At 47.9% G+C, this 22,164-nt stretch overlaps 6 protein-coding genes across 6 annotated transcripts; 3 read left to right on the top strand and 3 right to left on the bottom strand.

The window, feature by feature from the left end:
• Positions 1-2,576: 2,576 nt before the first annotated feature.
• On the bottom strand, positions 2,577-3,558 carry DEU56DRAFT_905625 (uncharacterized protein; the record flags this gene model as incomplete). Its single annotated transcript, XM_041356736.1, has 3 exons — positions 2,577-2,695; positions 2,764-3,050; positions 3,129-3,558. The coding sequence occupies 2 exons, from the start codon at positions 3,556-3,558 to the stop codon at positions 2,809-2,811; spliced, it is 672 nt and encodes a 223-aa protein (XP_041200722.1). The 3' UTR covers positions 2,577-2,695; positions 2,764-2,808.
• Positions 3,559-15,480: 11,922 nt separating this feature from the next.
• Positions 15,481-17,252, bottom strand: DEU56DRAFT_874499 (casein kinase I isoform delta; the record flags this gene model as incomplete). The annotated part of the gene is made up of 4 exons (XM_041355966.1): positions 15,481-15,536; positions 16,314-16,794; positions 16,845-17,119; positions 17,180-17,252. The coding sequence occupies 4 exons, from the start codon at positions 17,250-17,252 to the stop codon at positions 15,481-15,483; spliced, it is 885 nt and encodes a 294-aa protein (XP_041200721.1).
• Positions 17,253-17,550: 298 nt separating this feature from the next.
• DEU56DRAFT_762422 (uncharacterized protein) lies at positions 17,551-18,546 on the bottom strand (the record flags this gene model as incomplete). The annotated part of the gene is made up of 5 exons (XM_041350692.1): positions 17,551-17,637; positions 17,690-17,860; positions 17,911-18,072; positions 18,125-18,366; positions 18,429-18,546. 5 exons carry the CDS (start codon positions 18,544-18,546, stop codon positions 17,551-17,553), a joined length of 780 nt encoding a protein of 259 aa, XP_041200720.1.
• A 347-nt stretch (positions 18,547-18,893) lies between these two features.
• On the top strand, positions 18,894-19,442 carry DEU56DRAFT_762421 (uncharacterized protein; the record flags this gene model as incomplete). The annotated part of the gene is made up of 1 exon (XM_041350691.1): positions 18,894-19,442. The coding sequence occupies one exon, from the start codon at positions 18,894-18,896 to the stop codon at positions 19,440-19,442; it is 549 nt and encodes a 182-aa protein (XP_041200719.1).
• An 810-nt stretch (positions 19,443-20,252) lies between these two features.
• Positions 20,253-21,191, top strand: DEU56DRAFT_749970 (uncharacterized protein; the record flags this gene model as incomplete). Its single annotated transcript, XM_041349491.1, has 1 exon — positions 20,253-21,191. A coding segment is annotated over one exon (939 nt), but the record flags the coding sequence as incomplete, so codon positions are not given.
• Positions 21,192-21,221: 30 nt separating this feature from the next.
• Positions 21,222-21,566, top strand: DEU56DRAFT_691476 (uncharacterized protein; the record flags this gene model as incomplete). The annotated part of the gene is made up of 2 exons (XM_041347139.1): positions 21,222-21,420; positions 21,466-21,566. Coding segments are annotated over 2 exons (300 nt in total), but the record flags the coding sequence as incomplete, so codon positions are not given.
• Positions 21,567-22,164: the final 598 nt, after the last annotated feature.

The raw sequence follows: 22,164 nt of genomic DNA, 5'->3' as shown, positions 1-22,164 counted from the left end.
TCCACTAACGCTGAAGAATGCAGCCAAAAAAATGAGTGACGAATGGACGGGTGACGAATGTTGCTCGACTGCCGCTCGAAATTCGTGTCAGAGAAGAGATGGAGCGCGCGCTAGTTTATGCGTCTATTATGTCATTCATCGAGTCCTTGATCACAGTATAGTCGCATACATCATCCTTTTGTACGATACCTTGTCTCCGCATTTGTGTTCAAATATGTACTTTGCATTCACTAGTCGTCAAACGACGAACTCATTGAGTGACCATTAGGGTTGTAACAGTTTTTCCGGATGGGGAACAACGTCACGTAACAGTCACAGTCTGCTTTGCGCCAAGTTTACCTTGGTAGTTTTTTCAGCATGTTACCTCTCGATTTCTGGTCAAACGTTGGCGCGCGAATTCCGGCCTGTCTGGCTATGTAAGGAAGGTCGCTGAACGGACTCCACGGTGGCACGGAATCAAGTTGAATCAGCATCAAACAACAACCCTAGCGGGGCCTGTGTGCTCCCGCAGCCGGCCGTCCAGCCTCGAATTTTCCAAAATCGGTAGCTTTTTATCTTCAGAGCGCGACTTCGCTTCTCAGGTCATTGTTGAACGGTGGACTCACTGGGCAACCTGACACGAGAGCATCGGTGTTTCACAAATATACACAACGTTAACCGCAAACCATCCTATTCCAATACAGCCTGGACTTGGATCTTTCAATTACACAAAACATTGTGGTATGCCATCTTTCGAGATAAGCCATCACCGATATGATTTCTGACCACTTGTCAGATACAAGTAGTACTTCCCCGAGTTGTTCTGTTTCAATTCACCATTCGTGCCACAGTGTATGATCGCTGAGATCGATGTCGATGTTAGTATTTCTATGTCATATCCTCTCTAGCTCTCTGACCTCATCAACAATTCTTGCCGTACTGACCCTCGATTACGGGAATGAAGCTGGGAGAGGGCTGTCCCAGGTCGCTGTCAAGGGTGCTGAGTACGACTCCACAGGCTTCAGCCCCATCCAAAGTGAAAAGGACCCGGGTAGGCCTTATCAAACTCCTACGGGTTAATGGACAACCGAGAGAAGAGTCGATTCATTTGGTTTCATGTCACAGCGGGCGTTGAAGAGTCTGCTGTTGCGTTCACCGTCGCTGAGAAGATAAGAAGTCAGAAAGTGATAGAGCGGACGAATATCGAAAAGCGGCTTGCGGGAACGTTCTTTTTCTCGTGCAAGCACACGATTCTGTGTGGAACAGCTCCAGTCGCCTTTGAACCATGTTTATGCTCGGGTTCACGAAGCCAGTTGTTGTGCAATCCGGGAGGCCGCTAAGCCCGTCTTGATCCATAGCCTCGTTCAGCATTTGACCTCACATTCAATACGCCCGTACCTTTTTTCGAGTGGCTAGAGGACGGAAGACTGGACGCACTCGATGTTGAGGCAGGTGGTGGAGCGATATTGACTGGCACGTTGATATTCATTTCGCTGGTATGAACCATTACGAACATAACTGAAAGGCGCTGCACTTTCCTCATGTACAGACGCAGAATCTGAAAATATGGAGCGGCCCTATCATATGTCGATGAAGTCACAGTGAGCGTCAGATCGACTTCTGATTGTGGCAAGTTACGGCTATGTAAAGAAACGTAGGAGATACTCGGTCCAATCTACTGTATTGTACAAACCAGGAGGCGGTGATCGAAGGCTCAATATAATGAGTACAAATATTATAATGCGCGCAGTAATATATAAGAGAGAACCAAATACTGCATAGGAGTGTCGAATCCACAATATGACGGATCTCGGAGGTGTCATTGTGAGTGCCATATCTTCAAGGTATACGTCAATCATGCGGGAGCCAAGAAAAATCAAAACAAACAGTGGTGCACATGCAATCACAAAGGAAGCCACACGCCATAATATCTGCTCTGCGTGAGTCTGAAACAAAAAATTCCAACCCAGACAATGTATCCCCCCTAGCAACATTCCACTATGACCTCCAACGAAAGCTGTGATCTCCCTCCCTCCCTCCAGCAGCGTCGCACTGTAACCACGGATTAAAATTCCGACCCAGGCTCCGGACGATATAACACTGGAGACAAGTGCAATCCGGTTCAACAGCCTCATACCTACTCTAAAATTGGGATTTAGATTGACAGATGCATAAGATCTCATGAGAGATGCGATCCGCTCCTCTCCGAACAGCCGTGTAGCTGCTCTCATAAAATGAGATCCTATGGAAGATGAGATCCGCTGGTCCACTTCGTACAGCCATGTAGCTGCTCTCAAAAGGGGAGATATCATCTGACATCCGATCCGCTGGCCCTCTGCGATCAGCCATGTAGCTGCTCTCTAACGCGAGATCTCATGAGAGATGTGATCCAGTCCTCTCCTAACAGCCTCATAGCCACTTTCATGGCAAGTCCTCCTACATGATCTCCGATGATTTTGAGAGCTGTGGTGACATCACTAGGCCCACCGTAGCCACCTAGAGACGCGACACGACGTGAACGGGCAGCACTGGGGGACGTTATTGTGCCCATGCCCGCAGAACTCAACCAGGGATAGATGACATAGAACCAATAACGAGAATAGCCTACATGGCTGAATCTTGAATCTGCCTTGCTATAATGTTTGCGAATCAGAGCAATTTCAGGCAAGAATATTGACAATAACATACTCGTATGTTAAGGTTGCGTCGCCCAACGGTAATGCTGTTGCTTTCCAATGAACAATATAAGGACGTCTCACATCTTTTGGCTTCTTCCACCACCAGCAATAGGCAACACATGTCAGAACAACTATAGCCAGGGTGTCGATTTCAAGCAGTTATTGGAAGGTTCTGGCCACGACGAGCGGCGAGCTGGAGAACAAACCATACAAGTTGAAGAATGGCGACACCTTTGGATAGTATGTCACCCTTGCTTCGGTCTTCGATGTCCGCCTTCTGGATGACAGGCATGTCCACAGATTCCCGAAGAACAAATTGTAGGAGTTCATCGGGTGGTGTAAGAGTAGCTCGCGGCTCGTCATTGACGTATAGGATGAACCCACCCATCCATGCTAAAAACGAATGAGTGATTGTCCAATCTGAGAAGACATCGGTTGCACGTTTGACTACTGAATAGTCCAAGTACTGACCTCTAAACTCTGCACTTCCACTACGCAACGTAGCTTCTACATCTGGACGGTGGTCTTGAGCATCGACAGGTTGTGCACTCAAGGCATCATTGAACCGTTTTTTAATTGCAATAGCGCTGAAAAAACTGCCGCGAAGCCCAGGTGATAATGAGTTCTGGAGCGACCAATACCATGGCCATGATGCTATACGACGAAAGACAATATAGCGTGTCTTCTCTTCCATACCCTGAATGTTCGGATGAATGGCGGTCCACGCGCATGCAAATAAGGTTACACCACAACTCCAGATGATGTCCCACAAAGTTCTGGTGTTATTGCTAGGTGGAGAGTCGTTGGCATCAAGTGTATGGATAATGGTGCCATTGAGGTGCAGAAGTGAAGCGCAAACAAATGGGATGTATAAGAGGATAGTGCAGCGTAGGAGGGCCATGAAGTGTAATCCGACTACTATGATCTGTTCACTCTGCTCTCTTTTGAAGCTGTAGCTGCGTGTATTGGCAATTCATGATAAGCCAGGGTCCAGGTACAAAAAGGTGTCGTACCCTTCCCGAGTCGGTTCCTTTGAGTAACTTCAAACAAAGTTTGAACTGTTACCCCTGTGAGGCTGTGACACAGCACTCACAACGTTTCACAGACCCCAGACTCCATTCAACATCTTCGCTTGAAGAAGCTTGAAGGCCCCATACCATACAAAATTTGAGCAAAAGCAAAATTCGATATCACCTCAACTGGTTACGGTTCGATTTGCCACTATGTCGGAAGGATTTTCGATGGCCGATCGTTGTTACGCCTGTCAGTCATGCTGTAGTGGTGTATATTACAAGCCAAAGGAATAGCGGCATATCAGTGAGCATCCTCGGTCACCCACTCGTCCTAATCATCACCTGAGAGAACTGCTCAAGGATGAAAGACTTACGTGGCTCACGAGCGCTCTGCATGGAGTCTGGACAGCATTCTCATATTCCCACGTGTCCAGCTTGATTCTCTGCGCTCTCATCTTCAGCTGACACGATAACCACTGGCAGCAGAAGCGGAGCCGCCGAGGACATCCACTGGCAAACGAACCATACGAGCTGAAGAATGGCGACGCCTTTGGATAGTATGTCACCCTTGCTTCGGTCTTCAATATCCGACTTCGGGATGACAGGTATGTCCACAGATCCCTGAAGAACAAATTGTAGGAGTTCATCAGGTGTAAGAGTTGCTTGCGGCTGGCCATCATCGTAGAGGATGAATCTGCCTATTTACGTGAAGAATCCATGAGTAGTTGTCCAATCTGCGGAAACATTGGTTGCATGTTCAGTACCGAATAGTCTGAGCACTGACCTCTAAACTCTGCAGGTCTGGGAGCGCCTGAACTTCCACTCGATTCCGGACATTCCTTACGCAACGTAGCTTCTACATCTAGATGATGGTCGCGGGCTTCAGCAGGTTGTGCACTCGATATCGGTGCCATTGAGACACAGGAGTGAAGCACAAACAAACGGAATGTATGAGAGGACAGCGCAGCGAAGGAGGGCCATGAAGTGTAATCCGACTACTATGATCTGTTCACTCTGCTCTCTTTCGAAGCTGTAGCTGCGTGTATTGGCAATTCATGATAACTTGAAGCTGGGACTTAAGGTGTCGGAGAAATAACGAAATGTGGCAGAACAAATCAAGTTCTTTGAAACAAACTTCAATGCAAGTGATCGTACCTTAAGTCCAACTCGAACTTTCCGCAGCCGCGGTGCATCAAACGTAATGATGAGACCTCAGAAACCTTGGTATTCACTGCGAGAGGTACTGCCATGTTATGTCGAGCAAGCCTTATTGTGGCGGATATCGGCGATAGTGTGGCCTAAAACGGAAAGAAAGAAAAAGTATATTGCATCGCGGCACAAAAAAAATACTCCAAGTGTACTGCTTTCCTGTCGGTATCAACTACCTCGGATTCCACTCGCGAGGAGTAGGCCAGAAGTCAGAACAGCGTATCTGCACAAGTCAATTCATTATGACTTGATCTTGGCTTTCGGGTAACCGGCCCTCATCAGCACGAACTGGGGTCACTTATGATCTTCAAATACGGCACCGTGAAAGATGGAACGCCCGTCAGTCATGTTCGTAATCCGCGCTCTCATCTTCAGCTGACACGATGACCACAGCAGAAGCGAAGGCGCAGAGAACGTGGAGGTTCATAAGGCAGCAAATGAAATCCCCGGTGCATGTTAGAGAGATAATCCGCGAGGTCATCCATGTGGCGAACCGTGTGCAATAAATCGTTGAGGGAAATTCAGAGACGCTCCGATCCAGCATGAGCAAGGGCGAGAGCAGGTCAGAAGTCAATCAAGTGCGTCTATCATACAGTCCTGACCTTGACAGAAACCAGCTTGGAACTGCTGTGTAAGCAGGTCTTTCGGGCGTTGCCGGTGGTACTGTACCGTTTTCAGGTTTTCAATAAGAGTTCTTTCCATCTGACCAGCACGCTCAGCGACTTGACTCGTACTTTCACGCCCGAGCTCCTTGTGTATACCATAACGCAAAAAGTAATGGCGGTTTGTTAAACCAAGGAGCTTACCACTTGGATGATAAGCTACAGCTTCGACGATTCAGCTTAAACTCTCATGCAATGCTCTTGATGGTTATCTTCAGAGTGCCAGTGATGCAGATCCTCTTTGCTGGTCTGCTTCTCCATGTGTTATATCTTTACTGCCTACCGGCGGCAGCGAGTATGCAAAGGGGTTCTGTTGAATATGGAACAGAATACACATGGTGCACACTCGCTACACGTCTGACTCGCCTCTTACAACATTCATATCGTAAATTGTCTGGTGGAGTGATCAGCTCGTCTCTTCTAGGTAACAGTTCTAGCTCTCCGCAGCAATTAATTGGATCAGGCTGCACATGACCACCTCGTGTTCAGGCCGTCTTATCTTTGATTCATCAGACTTCGATTTATAGGCACCTGTGTGCACTGGATTCGTGTAAAATGCTGGCGATCGTTGTATCAGGCTCCATCGAGCTACATCGGCGATTCTGGCTGCGGAACGGTTCACAATTAGCCCATTCTTCCCAAGTACGCTTGCCCGAATAACGAACACGAGGCTTCTAAACCTTGTAAGATCACGGGAGTCAGCGCATGTTCCAGCGGATCGTCCCGAGTTATCTTCAAACGAATCACACTGGTGGCTATTGTGACCTTCAAGCGCTAGATACGCACATAAAATGCCCGTGTCGTTTCCGCGAACTCCGACCAGCTTTGAAACTATCATCACCCACAAATCATCATCTGCTTTTTATCGACCATGGCATCAAACAGCTCTCGAAATGGTGTGTTACGAGTACACCACCACCCAGAGTACTATCTCGAAGACGGTAATGTCACCTTCCATGTACGCCACACTTTTGTATATCCCGCTCGCGCTGATCGCCACGTACGAGTAGGTCGAAAATCTCTTTCGTGTCCACAAGCACTTCTTTGAGTGCGAGTCGCAATTTTTTGTCAAGGAGTTTGAAAAAGCTCCCCAGGAGGGAACTTCAGATTCCACTGCATTTCGAATCGATCGGGTAAGCACCGCCGACTTTGCGAAGCTACTATGGGTCTGGTACGATCCGTAAGTATTCGTTTAAATTATTGTGTTCTACAGTCATCATACTTAATCACTGGACATAGCTCGTACAGACGCGAAAGCAAACCGAAAGAACACTGGCTCACCATACTCGAGCTCTCCACGATCTGGCAATTCCCAGAGATGAAGAAACTCGCCGTCGACGAGCTCCAAAAGCTCGATATTGAACCCATTGAAAAATCACCACGTACGAGAAATACCACATCCATAAATCGCTGCTATTGCCTGCATACATGCTCCTGTGCAAGCGGGCGAGCCGAATGTCCGCCGAGGAGGGTGAGCAGCTCAAGATGCCCACTGTCCTTGGGATACATGAAGCTCGCGAGCGTGCAGCCAGGAGCGCAGCGGAGAGGGGGTGTCGTAGCCCAACCTCCGCTGATGCAGACGATGAGGAGCTGGAGAAGATTTTGAATGACGTGTTCAGTCTGAACGCCACTAACCGACAGGGCGCACAGCCGCAGGGGAAACCAAATCCAGTGCCTATCATTAAGAAGCCGGAAGCGAATGGAGCCGCTAATGGCAGTAGGTCGTCTGCTTCAGGTTCGGTCAGTAAAGTCTTCTGTATGAGATCGTGTAATGTGTAGCTGATTGAAAACACTCTGTTCAGGATGATGATAAGCAGAAGGAAGCCGACAAAAATAAAGGCACAGTATGTTACCCGACTTACTAAACATACTTCACTGATGCTCGGGGCATATAGGAAAAGGGAAAGCAAAGATGAGTGAGGAACCAACGGAAGATGGGGGTTGCTCAACTGAGGAACCAACGGAAGGTGTAGGTTCTGATGAACCGATGGAAGGTGGAGGTCGCTCAAGTGAACTCTCGATTTCTGTGATAGAGCCGAGCGGAGCGCACTCGGGTTGATGTGTACCTTCCATTCATGACAGTAATAATCGCGTATACGTATATCGTCCTCCTTGTCTGATATCAAGTCACTGTATTCTTGACAATTCATGTGTTCCGCAATACACCATCGAACAACCATCTGAGTCGAAGCACCAGCAGCCAAAGAGAGAGAGAGAGAGAGAACTTCTATATTTATATACCGCAACAAACAAAGTAAACTGTTAAGACGCGGTGCCCTGTTGGGGGCTGTACTGGGGAGTATTGTAACAGGGTAGGGGGTGTAAGTATAGTACGAATAGCCAAGCGGTCCACGTTTGAAAAGTTCCGGTGCGCGTATTAGTTTGTTCGGCGTCCAGGCTGATTATAACATCTTCTCCTCGTTCCATGTTCTCCTCGTCTCCTCCCTCCTTCGTCTCCTCCTTTTCCGCCCTCATCAGGCATCTATCCCTCTCCTTTCTTCCCAGTCCTCTTCTCGTTCCGGTGTGACCTTTTTGAATGCGCTGGACTCTTCAATAAACTTCACTAGGGCCTTGATGTCCTTTTCCGTACCCAGGACTTCGTTGAGTATGATGTTGCGGGATACCTCAACCAGCAGCCAAAGAATTCGACGTTCAGTTGACACTCGCTTAACATAGACGATGCTAATCAACCTGAATCGTACACCCACCACAAAGCAGCTGTATGGTAGTACGCGCTGAGCTGAAGTCTCAGAGTATGCTGCAGACTAGCAGCGAGTCGAAGCTAGGAGCCGGGGGCGTACATCGCACGGGCGTTAGCAAAAGGCATGGCCAACCCGGTGTAGCTTGGATGCCTCACCAAGTAGGGTCCACTTGTTGTGAGCTTGCCCGTCTCGAATATATTACTCTTACGTGAAGAAGTGACTCAACGTTCTGTAGCACTGCCAACGAATGTAACCCGACATCACAAACACCGAGCTTCCTAGAGCTTATGTCGTGGTGAGTTTGCTTGCGTCAGGGTTCGCTGGTTTCCCCAGGATCCATGACTCTTGCCAATACGCAGTGTGGCGGGCAGAACGACCGAGTGGCCAGCCAGACTACAACTGACTAATCGTGAAATTCGCATCCGATCGAGTGGGCACTGATTTCAGGAGCCGCGGTATGAGCACATAAACAGGCACGATAAGCCTCTATTAAATTGGAGTCATCACCCGATCTCCTTCGGTGGAATCTGGAGCAGTGACTGAGATATGAAAACACGCTGCAGCTGCAAAAATAAATCTAAGCTTTGCACATCACGCTTGATCAAGAAGCACTCACCAGCTGATGGTGTATGCCATATATGGGGGAACACGTAGCGTGTCCCTGCATTCAATTTCACCATAAAAATTAGTTCGTGGGCGCAAGAATCTACTAATTGAACGCCACTCGAAGGGAGCGTTTCGGTCAGTAAGATTAAGTCAATATTGTACGAAACACCTGTTCTCTTCCATGAGCTCCTGCTAAGCGCTTTTGAGCTCTTGAGACCCTGATACGACCCTGCTCGACCACAGCAATACCAGGGTGCGCTATTTTTTGCGACCACGACCAGTCTGACGTTGCAATCCTGTAAAAGTCACAAAAGAACTGTAAGGGAATAATGAGCCAGGTAGAGCCTCATGCTGGTCATGTGTGGGTCTCAAGGCAAGACCCTGAATCAAGACAGATAAGTGTGCGTGATACACACCATCTTGAATGACTGTAAACCATGATTTTGGCGCCTTAGGGATGCTAGGCTCGCGTCAGTGAGAGAAGACCTGAGTTTGAAAAGAAAGTTGCTATTTCTTGGCTATGATTCCGAGACATTTTCTGCTTTCCTACGAGACTAGTGTTGCCGTGGGTCCGGCTTCTGTCCGGCTTTAGCCGTGGGCGGAGCGTGTAATTAGCCAAGCCGTGTGATTAGTTATGGCTTACATAATTCATGGCCTGGCCCAGTTAATAAAGCGCGCTTACTGTCTCCGAGCCGGCTTCAAGCCAGCTGATTTAAAATTAGAATTTTATATTTTTATATTTTTAATTTTATGATTACACATTGATCAAAAATAGATTACATTTAGAATTATCGAAGATCTAACTACTACCAACGCACGATCGATAATCACACGGGCGCTAATGGCCCCCCAAGACCAAGTATGTGATTATTTCGTTAATGTTTGATTAAAAACTAAACTAAAGTAGGAACTGTGCTGCGTTTCTCCCCCACGGCAGCTACGTGAGCCATCCATGACGAAGAAACGCTGCAAATTAAAGCAGCGAGGAGGTGAAAGAGGACGAGAGGGTTGGAGAACGAGGTGGCGGGGTTGGATGGTGAGGGTGTTTGGTCGCGAACGGGGGAGTCGGCGGCGTTGGGTGGAGGCGTTTGAGAGATCGCGAAGGGCGTTGAAGGGTATGGGGGATAGGGGGATAGTTGCGGGTGGTAATGAAAGAAGCGGGTTCATCAGTTACATGTTCTACCTCGATCGTCGGTTGCACGCACCTTTAGCCGCTATGATACTCGTGCACACGAACACACGCACATGCCGCCCGTCCTCCGGTCCTATAAGCCATAACTGCATCTGGGTTGTATATCACGTCAGCGCTAGAACACGAGTACGAATAAGCAAGTACGTACCCGCCCTAGAGTAGGTTAGCATATGCACCTCCGCTATACAAGTCCTCTGGGTATACATTCCACGACGGCGATGAGCTCGGAAGGTGCGCTAGGGATGTGTGGATGATGGGTACAGTAGGTGGTCGCGGGGAAGATGCTGCATATCCCTCCTTGTGGAACTGATTGGGAGGAGCCCATGAGCCAATACTGTGGTTCGACTCCTTGTCCCAGAGCTCGTTCTCCTGTAAACCAGATCAGTAATATATCTACAAAGGGACCTAAAACCACGCACGTAATCATTCCATGACTTGAGAGGAATCGCGCGAGGATTGAACTTGCCTTCATCCTAAAGAAACTTTATCAGTATCAATCAAAATAAGGGGACCACAAAACACCTACATGAACGATCATCTTCTTGCCAGATTCACCCAACACGACACAGGTGGCACCCCAGGAGAAGTCATCCATACGCCAGAACGAATAGAGCGGGAGCATGAGAGAGAAGATCGGGATGGCCAGAATGTAGAAGACCATCCATCCAACCATGTCCCACTTGCGCCGGAGGATAAACACGAGGGCTTGTAAGCCATACACGGCACCGATCATGACGAGCGAAATGACAGGGAGAGTTTCCGCCTTCGTGATGACTTCCACAACGAGATACACGATCTACAACTTCAAGTCAGAATCCGAAGAAAACCCAGAACAGAAATCGGACGCACATAGCCGACAGTGATAGGCTGAATGATAGTCGAAACCAAATCGATCATGACCACAAACCGCATCGAAACAACAGAAACCACAAAGCTGCTCCAAGAACATCAGCTCTCCAAGGTTATGGACTGTCGAGTTGATCCAGCGACGACGTTGAGAGAGCAGAATCTTCCAGTCATCAGGCGCTACGGTAAACGCATGGGCGTCACGAACGAATTGGGTCTTGTGCAGCGGGAAGTGCTTTAGGAGGAGCGAGTAAGGTATCGATCTTCTCCAAGGTGCAGCAAGTTCTTCATGTGCAGGGTATCGACGCGGTTCTGCGAATAGTCCTGGATCATCTGGTTGGATATCAAAAGGGGCTTGTGGGTATTGGGAGTCCGCAAACGATATAGAGACAGGAAGGTGGTAGGAGAAGGCGACAATGTTAGTCAACGGTCCAGGGGGGGCAGAGGTTTGTATGGCGGCAGAGGCAGGAAGGTGGTAAGGAGGAGAAGGCGGCAATGTTAGTCAACAGTCCAGGGGGGGCAGCCTGATAGAAACGAGCTCTGAGAGGACCAAGACCACCTAAATACACGGTCAGTGGCATCTGAGTTGTGTCTTTGGGTCTTCATAGAAGAAGTGCGACACGGTCATTTCGAGTATATTGTTCGTCGGTCAGTAAACTGGCGCCGAGAAAGGGTGATCCTCGAGCTCAACATATGTCAAGGATCTTACCCAGTAGTGGACTGAAGAATATCCGGATTGCCTAGACGAGGAGACTGTCAGATAACAACTGAAATTCAATATGCAAACACAATGCAAGAAGAATCATAAGGTGCGTGAGGGTAAACAAAACGTGAAAAAAAAAATGAAAGATCAAGGACATGTCAGATATCAAACGACAACCTCGTCGTCGATGTCATCGCACTCTTGCTCTGCGATGGCTTTGAGGACAGCGTCATATGCGCTGCTGTCATCTGTAGGTCCACTTGAAACAGGCCCCAAAAGCTCATCGAAGCTATTGTCAGATACCACCCCAGTTTCCATGGCCCATTGCGATGCCGCCCAACCTTTGGTGAAGTTAAGTCGCTCCTTTTTTAAGGAGAACTTCACCATCTGTAGCGCTTCCATGAGGATCGGGCTGATACAGTTACGCCTCTTTGTGTACGTTTCGCTGCTCGACGAGAACACTCGCTCACAGGGAACAGCAGATGCCTGGACTGGGAGGTAGTCCATAGCAACGGCGTAAACCGTTGGGAACATCCCCTCAGACATCTGGTCAAAATCTCGTGGTCAACAACAAAATACGTCACTTGACGGAGACGACTCTCACCTGCCAGAAGGAGAGTATATTTGTTCCCCTGGGGCTGATGTTAGCTGTGGTATAAGCCGCAAACTCCTGATCGATTGTCTGGACGATATCGTCACCAACTGGCGGTGCATCCCCCTCACGAAGTCCGTAGACACGGGAGCCTAGCGTGCGTGATTGTAGTTTTGGGGGTGGTTGGATTGGAGCCGGTGTATTGGAGGTCCGCTGTGCTCTTTGATATGCATCTAAAGGACATATGAGCGCATGCTGTTGCTAGATAGATAGACGTACTAGTTTGAAAATGAATTCCTTTGCTGACTTTACCCGGTCCTCATCCCAATGATCCGTAGCCCATGACATTCGGCAGGTTGGATCGACAACTATAAACCGATCATAAGACATCAAATTTTATAAAAATGTGAGGGACTCACACATCGCAACGGCATATGCATTTGTGCAGGACATCCTGTCGTCATACTTCTCCGCCCAAGTCAAACCAATGTTGATGAGCGGTGCACAGTGCGGGGCGCTATTGGCCACCTGCTTCCAATCCTCAATAACCTTTCAAATGCTGGAACCGCACGACCCAACATGGGAGTGCTCTCGCTCGACATGGATTGCTGAGCTCTGTGGGGGGGCTGAAATTACAAGGTTAAATACAACATAGGTTACGAAGATGTCGATACTGACCTCCAGAATGACTTCGAAGTCCTGTAGGAAATGCCATTCTATTGGGCTCAACTTTTTGTCGTATATAGAACGTTGGTTGGGAGACTCGAAGAACATATCAACCGCCTGAGCAATGGTTAGCCCACGACAAATATTCAGTGAGATGGAACCTCACCTGACGTAGATTGCGTAGACGATTGAGCATGACATAAACTGAATCCCAGCGGGTTGGCTCATCGAGCAAAAGCTCGACTGTAGGGAGCTTTATAGGCTCGCCTGTATCTCCCCGGAACCAATCCTTTTCATTACCTATCACGATGGTATCCCTAAAATTCGAACGTCGTTGGTTTGATGCACGGATGGAGCGAACAAGATTTCTGGCCCGTTCGAGAGCTTTACGGTGATGGCGCCGACATACTCATTCTTGACGACGATTTGACCACACACATTCCAGGTATTCTCCACGGATGAGAAATCCGCTGTCGCATAGTCGTCAACAATATGTTTTACACATATGTTGATCACGTGCGGAAAGCAAGGAATTCGGTTTTCGATTGGATCATATGTGATCTCGTGTTCTTCGAGTAGGTTTGAAAGTTCCTTCATGCATGTTTGATTATTCGCCGCGTTGTCCAAAGTAAAGTGTCCAGGCTAAACGAAGTCAGAGCAACATCATACGGTACAGCTGAACACTCACATCCTTTGCAACGTCAGCGCGATCGAGGAGATTCAGTATTACTGAACCGAGAGATTTGCCGGTATGACTTCCTGGAACGTGATGAAATGCGATTAATGCTGCCTTCAGGACGAGCACCGACGTCTGCTCTTCCTTGGCAATCCAATGAGCCGTGAGAGCCAAGAAGGGGCGGAGCTTCTGATCAGACCAGAGGTCAGATGTAAAGGATATTTTTCCTTGCGCCCTCTGTAAGAATACATAAGACGTATGGCAGGATTCTCGATAACTAGACACTCACGGCAAGATCACCTTTCAACACCTGGAAATATTCTTGCCACGCTACAATTATGAGCTCACGAAGTTTTGTGCGGTGGAGAATGTCTGAATCGGTCAAATCCTCCCGCAAAAAATGTATCAGGCGTCGAAATTCTAGACATTCTATAACGTTCATCGCCTGCAGAAATTGAATTAGCAAGGGCACGTAGAAAGTAAATATCAACTTGCTTGATCATCCGCAACGATGAATTTCACCAATTGACAGTGCATCTCGTCAATGCTGAAATCGGGGATAAAATTGTCTGGAGATAAGGTGGTTCCAGGTGGGGAATTGCCGTGTCCCTGATTAGGGATGGTACCGAGCGACTCAATGTGATACGCAGGGTCCCGGAGCCTCTCACGGATAGCTGCCAAAGTCCATCCTTCAGCGAGTCGGTCATTGAGTGGTTGTATGAAGATAGGCCAGCGTAGGCGCTCCGCCTCTTGCAGGAAAACGTCAGAGTGGTGGTAGAAAGCGTGAGTACAACGGGCAGAAGTGCCGGTTGAGTGCTTATACGACATAACCAGGTGTGAAGGGTCCTCCACCCACAAACCCCTGGACAAGGCCGTTAGAAAGAACGAAATAATTGCAGACGCAAAACTCACTCGCAGATTCGGCAGATCCTGCGTTTAGTGGCTGGATCTTCCCTAAAGAAGAAATTGACATCAGCACTGGTTTTTGGCTGCGCTCCTCGGACACCCGTAGCCAAGGGATCGACTTGGGTGGAGTAGATAGTACTGGTAAGTGTCTGCAGAGGGCTGGGAACTGGAGGAGCCCTAACGTTGGGTGCAGGCAAGTCATCTTCTTCATCCCCAGAGACATTGGGGATGTCAATGTATTCTCCATCATCTGGCGTGCGACCAGTGCCAGCACGAACTGGGCTATTATTGCGGAACCTCGAAGGCAGTTGACGTTGCCTTTGGGGGTGTTGAAGCATAGTTACGTTCAACGCAACAGCGGCAGCGATGGGCGCAACATTGGCAGCGATGGGGGGCGTAACATTGGCAGCGATGGGGGGTGCAACATTGGCAGCGATGGGCACGATAGTGGCAGCGATGGGGGTAACGATGGGGGTAGCGTCAATGGGAGCAGCGGCAGTATGAGTAGGCACATTGGTAACTCGAGACTTCTGCCCTCGTCGACGAGGAGGCATGTTTGAGTGAGAGTAAAGATTCAAAGACACAGTCTTTATGTATCTTCATCAAGGGAAACAGCGGGGAAATGCCAGTGCCGAGTCAACCAATGACAAGTCCAACGTGTACGCACAAGGGAAGGTCTGGACAACATTATTAATTGTGATGACACCAGGGGACAACTGAACGTATGGCCAGCGTACGTACTGGAAGATCTTGTTCATTTGAGTGGTCCTGGGCAGCACAATATATGTGTGGGGTTTCCCCAATGCCCACTACCTTGCCCAATGAGAGGGATACTGATACCATAAGATGTGCGTTCAGATGTACCCTAGATCTTGCAATCAGTTGGTTATATCGAGCACAGTAAGGCTTACCTACATCCTCAGAGTCAATCGGCTGTCCAGAAGCCAGATTGCAATATAGATATAGAAAGGGCATCCAGTGAAAGGGACATCTCATGTTTGCAAATGGTTTGCGATGGTTGTCAGGGACCCAGGGTGCGTGGTTTGACGATCACTGAACACGTGTTTCAAATATCAACCACTGGGTCAAGGTCGAGCAAGTTAATGCTTACCTTCATTCCAGGAGTCGATGGCTGATTGATTGTGCATTTAATTGCGATGTGGAAAGGCATTGGGGTGTTAGTGGAAAATCCCCCCTGCGTCATCCAGAAGGTTGGTCATGATGGTGATATGATTCAATAAGGCAAGGCTGGTGGATGTTGGGACTCAGGCTTCAGGAGTAAGGTACAGGTATCCAGGACAAGTTTGTTTCTGTAGCAGGCCGACCGATTTGCAGAAAAACAGCACTTGCAAGTTGCAAGGACGATGGGCAAGGAGATGGTAGGGTGAGAAAAAGATAAGAAGCTGCGTGACTCAGCGTGGAGTCGGCCCTCGGGGGTCAGGAATCAGGCCTAGCCGCAGTAGGATTCAAGAATCAAGATGATCAAATTTGTCGACATGTATTTGACCGCATTGAACGGTTTGAAACCTATGAGAAACACATTGTAGACTTGTACACTGTACAGTTATGTAGAAATAGAAAGACATATTCAACAGCGTGATCTAGCAACTAATGGTTTTTTCCGCAGTGCAGTTGGGTGCATGGGAGAGGCATTACGTTGGTGTAAACTTCGAAATTACATTAGCTTCAGATTGTGAATGGGAAAATGAGACAGAATACTCACACACGAGTAGATCTGCGAAGTGGTGTTGCATCCGGCAGACATGGGGCCGCCTCGACCATCCAGCGTTCATTGGAGATTGGAGGGTGATGTGTGGTGTGATTATCAGGCATGCTGAAATCCAGCGAGCATGTAGATGGCGCAGCCAAGGTGTCTTGAAGACCACAAAGCAATGAACGAAGATGCTCATAGTCGGGGTCTTCCGAGAACGCAAGAGAGCGCGTGTAGATGAGAACACTTGCAAATTTGACGGGAATTCCACTGCATAAGACTTCAATGGTGGTGTTGACCTTGCGCTCGAGTATGGAAGAGCTGGAGAGTTTCTCGTGGTCACTGATTAACCATGGAAGGGAGCCGCGTAACAGATAGATCAACATGTATGTAAGTGATTCAAGGTCGTCACGACGACCCAGGTCAACTCCTAAGTGGTTGTTGATTGAAGCGAAGGCAGGAGTGCCGGTGAGACATTGATTCTGACGAAAGGGAATATGGACTCTGGTTGCAGTGTCCCAGTATTCCTTCGCGATACCGAAATCGATTATAAATGCAGTGTGCTTCAAATGTCCAAGGCCCATCAAGACATTCTGCGGTTTGATATTGCAGTGAACATAATTGTTTGAGTGGATGTACTCAAGACGTGAGAGCTGGAAAACGGGTTAGCCTATCTGCAACAACCCAGCACGAACCGACTGACCAGTTGGATTCCTAGATTGACAACAGTATGAAGGCTAAATTTTCGATCATGTGCGAGGAAAAGATCATGCAGTGATGGCCCAAGGAGGCCGAGAACCAAAGCATGATATGTTGATTCTCGACTGAACCAGAGAGTGCGGGGTATCCCAACTCCACCTTCAAGTCGTTTCAGAATGGCGTATTCGCATTGTACAGAAGATGGCTGGGCTGTGATGGATTCGAGTTTTACGGCAACTGCATCATCTTTGATGATATTCCGAGCGTGGTACACAACAGCTAAGTAGGGTCCATAGTATTTTAATTTTTATAATTATAGTCAGCTTGTGAACAACACACCATATGAACCAGATCCCAAAACATCTCCGAGTCTGAATCTACCGTCAACTCGTATCGGGACCTTATGGTTCATGGTGGGTATACTATGAGATAACTTGAGCCTTGAGGCCTCGAGGAGCAACAGTCGAACTAACTGGGTATGAGACTTCGACAAAGACGTGATTTCGTATTTATAAATCAGCTTGAGCTGGCCTCAAGCCAGCTCGAGCCGCTGTTGATTATTTTTGGCTCACAGTTGGTTCGTGGGACTCCAAACGGCTAATGAACCAGACCAAACTATATATAAGTAGCTTGGCTCACTAGGATAGCCAAAATACTTGCAAACCGATGAACGCCAAGCCGGAGCGGGCCGTAGCCGAGCTGCGGTTGTACTAATCATAAGCTTCCTTGTATTCACCGCTTGAAAAGCTGATATCCGTGCGTTCACCGTCATACCATTCATTGATGCAGCATTCAGCCTGCAGACGAAAATGTCACTGGCTAAAGCCAACGAGAAATAGCATGACTCACTGTGGTGTACACCAAGGCCAATGCAGGTATCAGAAATGGAGACAAAACGTCCTCGAACACGACTCCATCATCCTTCTTGTTGCGGTACCAAACTAAATTTGCTGCTTGCTGATTTAACCTTGTATGAAATAGACCGCTGCGAGGCATGTTGTTCTTTCTGTCCCCGAGGTCCTTTCAACCAAATGTCAGTACAAAACATGACTCGAGATATGAGAACGCACCCGGTAACACATCCCAAATTTATCCTTGAGCTGACGGGCGAGTTTGCGATTCCTAGACTTGATGGACTCCCGATTGGTGGACTCGAAACCGTAAATACTCTCAACAAGTGGGCGAACCTTCCCTTTCACCTCACTCGTGAGATGCAATGTGTGCCGGGTAATCTTGATCCAGAAAGAAATTAGATAGATGAAATAATAGAACTTGAACACGTACCATTTGTATAATCTCTCCATTAAAACCAATCTCTATCTCATAATGGTTGCATGCCTCCTTCCAGGCCTCCTTCGCCCACAATACCTGAGTCATTCGATCTGGATAGGCATACTCGGATGCGAGCCACACACAAAAATGGCTGATTGCATACTTGATAAGTTGCTGGACCGCTACCTCGTAATCCCGGGCCGCTACATGGCCCTTACTCTGATGAATCTTGCGTGGAAGTCGAGTCTGTTCACCTTGCTGTGGCGAAGGCGAATGTGAGGACTCCCGCAGTGGTAGTGCATAAAAATTAACATACCTTGGTACAAGGCCTTCTCTGAAGGACAATGTTCATGTCGTTGACGCTGAGAGGGACCAGAATCAGTGTGATTGATAAGATTACTCAGCGCTTGGCGAGTAGGAGCAGTAGAAGACATTCTGGGTGTGAATAGGAAGTTAGAATGTTAGGAGGAGAATATGGGGACAGAGCGCACCTTTGTTAAAACGTCCCATCCTTTATAATGTCGCGTCGCGTCCGTGAAGTTACACGATCAACAATCGATGTGCTGCAATCAACAATTGACGCGACGCGCTGCATCAACAACACGAACACGTGAAGTCAGGTGCACTGGCAACCTGCGATCTTGAGAGATGGTACTGATCTTGAGGAAAAAACTTTCGATGTCCGATGTCGGACAGATGGCACAAGTCAGCCAGGTGAAACCAGACGAACTGTCACTTACAGGTCAGCTTTTTCGGCTTGTCAACCTCCTGCTCCTCCATCATGCACCGCTGCAATTTTTGCCTGAAAGGCAATTTCCAAACTGCGAGAGCTGTTAGCATTCATATCACCAGAACTAGAGCCTGTAAGGAACACATGGACCGGCTGCGCAACCACAAGCAAGCCTCAAAAGAGACCACACAAGCCACACGCAACAATGACCATGAGATGGACATTGGCAGAGACATACCTTGGGAGTTTGATGGCCAGGTGGATGGCATACAGGAAGAGATAAGATCCGCGACACTAGATCAGCATTGCGGTGTCCAAGTTGAAGAAGTAGATGACGAGGAAAGTGTGTGGATGCGTTTCGTGCAGTCATACCCAGGGCGGGTAGCGCAAACGCTGGGCCACGCTGAAACAATGTTCCATGCCATCAAAGCCCAACAAGAGGCTCGAGGCCTGGATCCATGGGCGCCGTTCGCAGATGCAGAGGAATGGGGACTTGTCAAATGGTTGGTATCGCGGGTGGGCCAAAATGCCATAGATGAATTCACACCCCTGGTTGTAGTGTTAGACCTAGTAAAATGGGAACTACCATTTTTACCATAGACACTTTTGATGGCAATTACCAGCAGCACAACTTGACCTAATCCATGGCATTTGCCAGGTTCTATTTTGCTGGGTGTTTTGGCTTTCACAGCCGCATTTTTAGGATTTTTGAAACTCAGCTATGTTTTCAGTCACAAATGTGTTTTCCACATTTGTCAGATGTTTTGGTATGTTTTATTCCGCAATTTTGGCCTCCAAAAGCGGAAATTCATAAAACACATCCTGTTTTGGTCACCTCCTCATGTCAGGCCTCCCCACATTATTCCCACACTCCGCATTTTCGCATTTTTAGTCACCTACTGTGGGAATTACCCCACAACACCCAAAACATCATCCCCAATATGGTATACCACATAATTATAATTATTCCCACACCCTCCCCACCTCACTGCAGGTTACCACTACACCACAATAGGTCCTCCCTTGTATCTAAGTAGTAGTTTGGTATATACATGTATAATATTATCTAATAAACCGCTTTTTTTGTCAATTTGTGTGCCTGCTCATCCTCCAGGGCCTTTTTCAAACAGGGTAGGGTACAGAACATTTTCGCATTTTTGCCCCTTTGATAGGGGGGTGTTCCAGGACATTCAGAACATATTTATGAGCATATATGAGTAGATTCCCATCTTTATTTCACCCCCTGAAGTGTCCTACATCAATAGATATAGCACATATGCAAGAAAACACAGAATATGTTCTCATTTGATTATTTCTAGGTGAACAGCCTTGTAAAAATGATTCCCAGCATCTATTTAACAATAGGAACAATGTATCAGGAGCACAGGACCATAGGATAATTCCCTGTTGCATGGTGTGCCCCCCCTCTCCTGGTGGTTTACCCCTCACAACGACATCTTCTCGTGCATCACCCCTGACATTCTACATCAGCTGCACAAAGGAGTTTTTAAGGATCACATTGTTAGCTGGTGCGCTGATATCATAGGCGAGGAAGAACTTGACGCACAGTTCAAGGAGATGACGTCGTATTCAGGACTCCAACACTTCAGAAAAGGTATATCCAAGCGCAAACAATGGACTGGGGCAGATTATTGCGAGTTGCAGCGTGTCTTTCTCGGTGTGATTGCTGGCGCTGTTGACAACAAAGTTCTGACGGCAGTGCGTGGCGTCTTAGATTTCATTTACTATGCGCAGTATCGCACGCACACGGATGACACACTTGCCCATATGCACGCTGCCCTCGCCTCATTCCATGCCAGCAAGCACATTTTCGTCGACCTCGGGGTACACGAACACTTCAATATTCCGAAGATTCACTCAATGATTCATTACATCGATGCCATTCGCTTTCTCGGCACTGCGGATGGTTTCAACACTGAACTGCCTGAACGGCTGCACATTGATTTTGCCAAACGGGCTTACCGTGCATCGAATCGCCACGACTACGTCATGCAAATGACCACCTGGCTACAACGCCAAGAGTCCATCCACATTCAAGACGCCTACATTCACTGGTGGGGATCCCATCACCCCGTCAATCAAGAGTGGCAAGACTCGGATGCCAGTGACTCTGATTCGGATTTGGATGGCGCAGGACCTGGACTATTTGAGAACTGCGTTGACTTACCCTCTCAGGTCCAACAGTTCACAATGGTGATGGGTTCCCGTGGCTACTTCGTCCCTAGGACATGTCCGTTTCCGAATTCGACAATCCAGCGCTTACTTACCGACCACGATGCATCCCTTTTCATTCCAGCGCTTGAAGAATTCCTTCAGAAACATGTTTGAAGCTGGTCACGCCGAAAACTCACACCGCAAGATCGGGTGGACGTTTACAAGTACCTCAAGATTCTCTCTCCACCACGACCCCATATCAACAACTGCAAGTGCTTGTTCAAAGTTCGTGCATCACCGGTGATTCCTGTGTCAGACGTGAGGAGACTGCCGGCACCTGCACACTTCGACAGTGTGTTGGTGATCGAAGATGGGAATGAGTACACCGGTCGAGGTATATCCGGTGAGCATCATAAATTGGTTGTGGGCTCGTTCTGACCTACCTTAGGTCTGCGAGTGGGCGAAGTCCGAGTCATTTTCAAGCTGCCATCACGTCTCGGTGATTTTCCACACCCGCTGGCTTACATTCACTGGTTTCGACCCCTTCAAATGTTTGATGAAAATGTGCACAGCTTCCGCCTCAGCAAGTCTTCACATCAGTGTGGTCCTAACGCACTGGTGGGTACCGGTCCAGCATCAGGAAAACCCTCCCGCCCTAATTCCAACTAATTGCTGGTAATTCTGGTAATTCCTGATAATTGGTGAAATTCCCGATAATTAGCTGTTTTAGAAAATTAGATGGATTATGTTACCCCTTGATAATCCATTGATAATTCTCGATAATCAGAAGGTATTGTGAACAATTTCTGTGCTATTGTCTTTACATTTGGGTAGATATATCTGAGTTTGCTGGCTCAGATCATACAATCACACTGAATGTTACACGAAAAAATAGTCTTTTGATTAAAGAAGGGTATCTAATAGGTAGTATATGTTCACAACCATAATACCGTCATATGAAACTATCAACAATGAGATATCTATCGAGAACGAGCCAGCGACTACTCCGAGTCGTCATCCATCCCATCAATGTCGAGGAGTTCGAGAGCTGCAGCTTGCTCTGCAGTTTTCCCAGTATGAGTGTACCTCAAATGCCTGCAACATTGAATCAATATGCGAAGAACAAATCAGACAAAGACCGGAAAAT

The sequence above is a fragment of the Suillus clintonianus genome (genome assembly GCF_016758775.1).
Source record: "Suillus clintonianus strain FC179 chromosome Unknown DEU56scaffold_221, whole genome shotgun sequence".
Classification (NCBI taxonomy): domain Eukaryota; kingdom Fungi; phylum Basidiomycota; class Agaricomycetes; order Boletales; family Suillaceae; genus Suillus; species Suillus clintonianus.
Note: the sequence above shows the minus strand (reverse complement) of the source record. Positions and strands in the feature narration are given on the sequence as shown.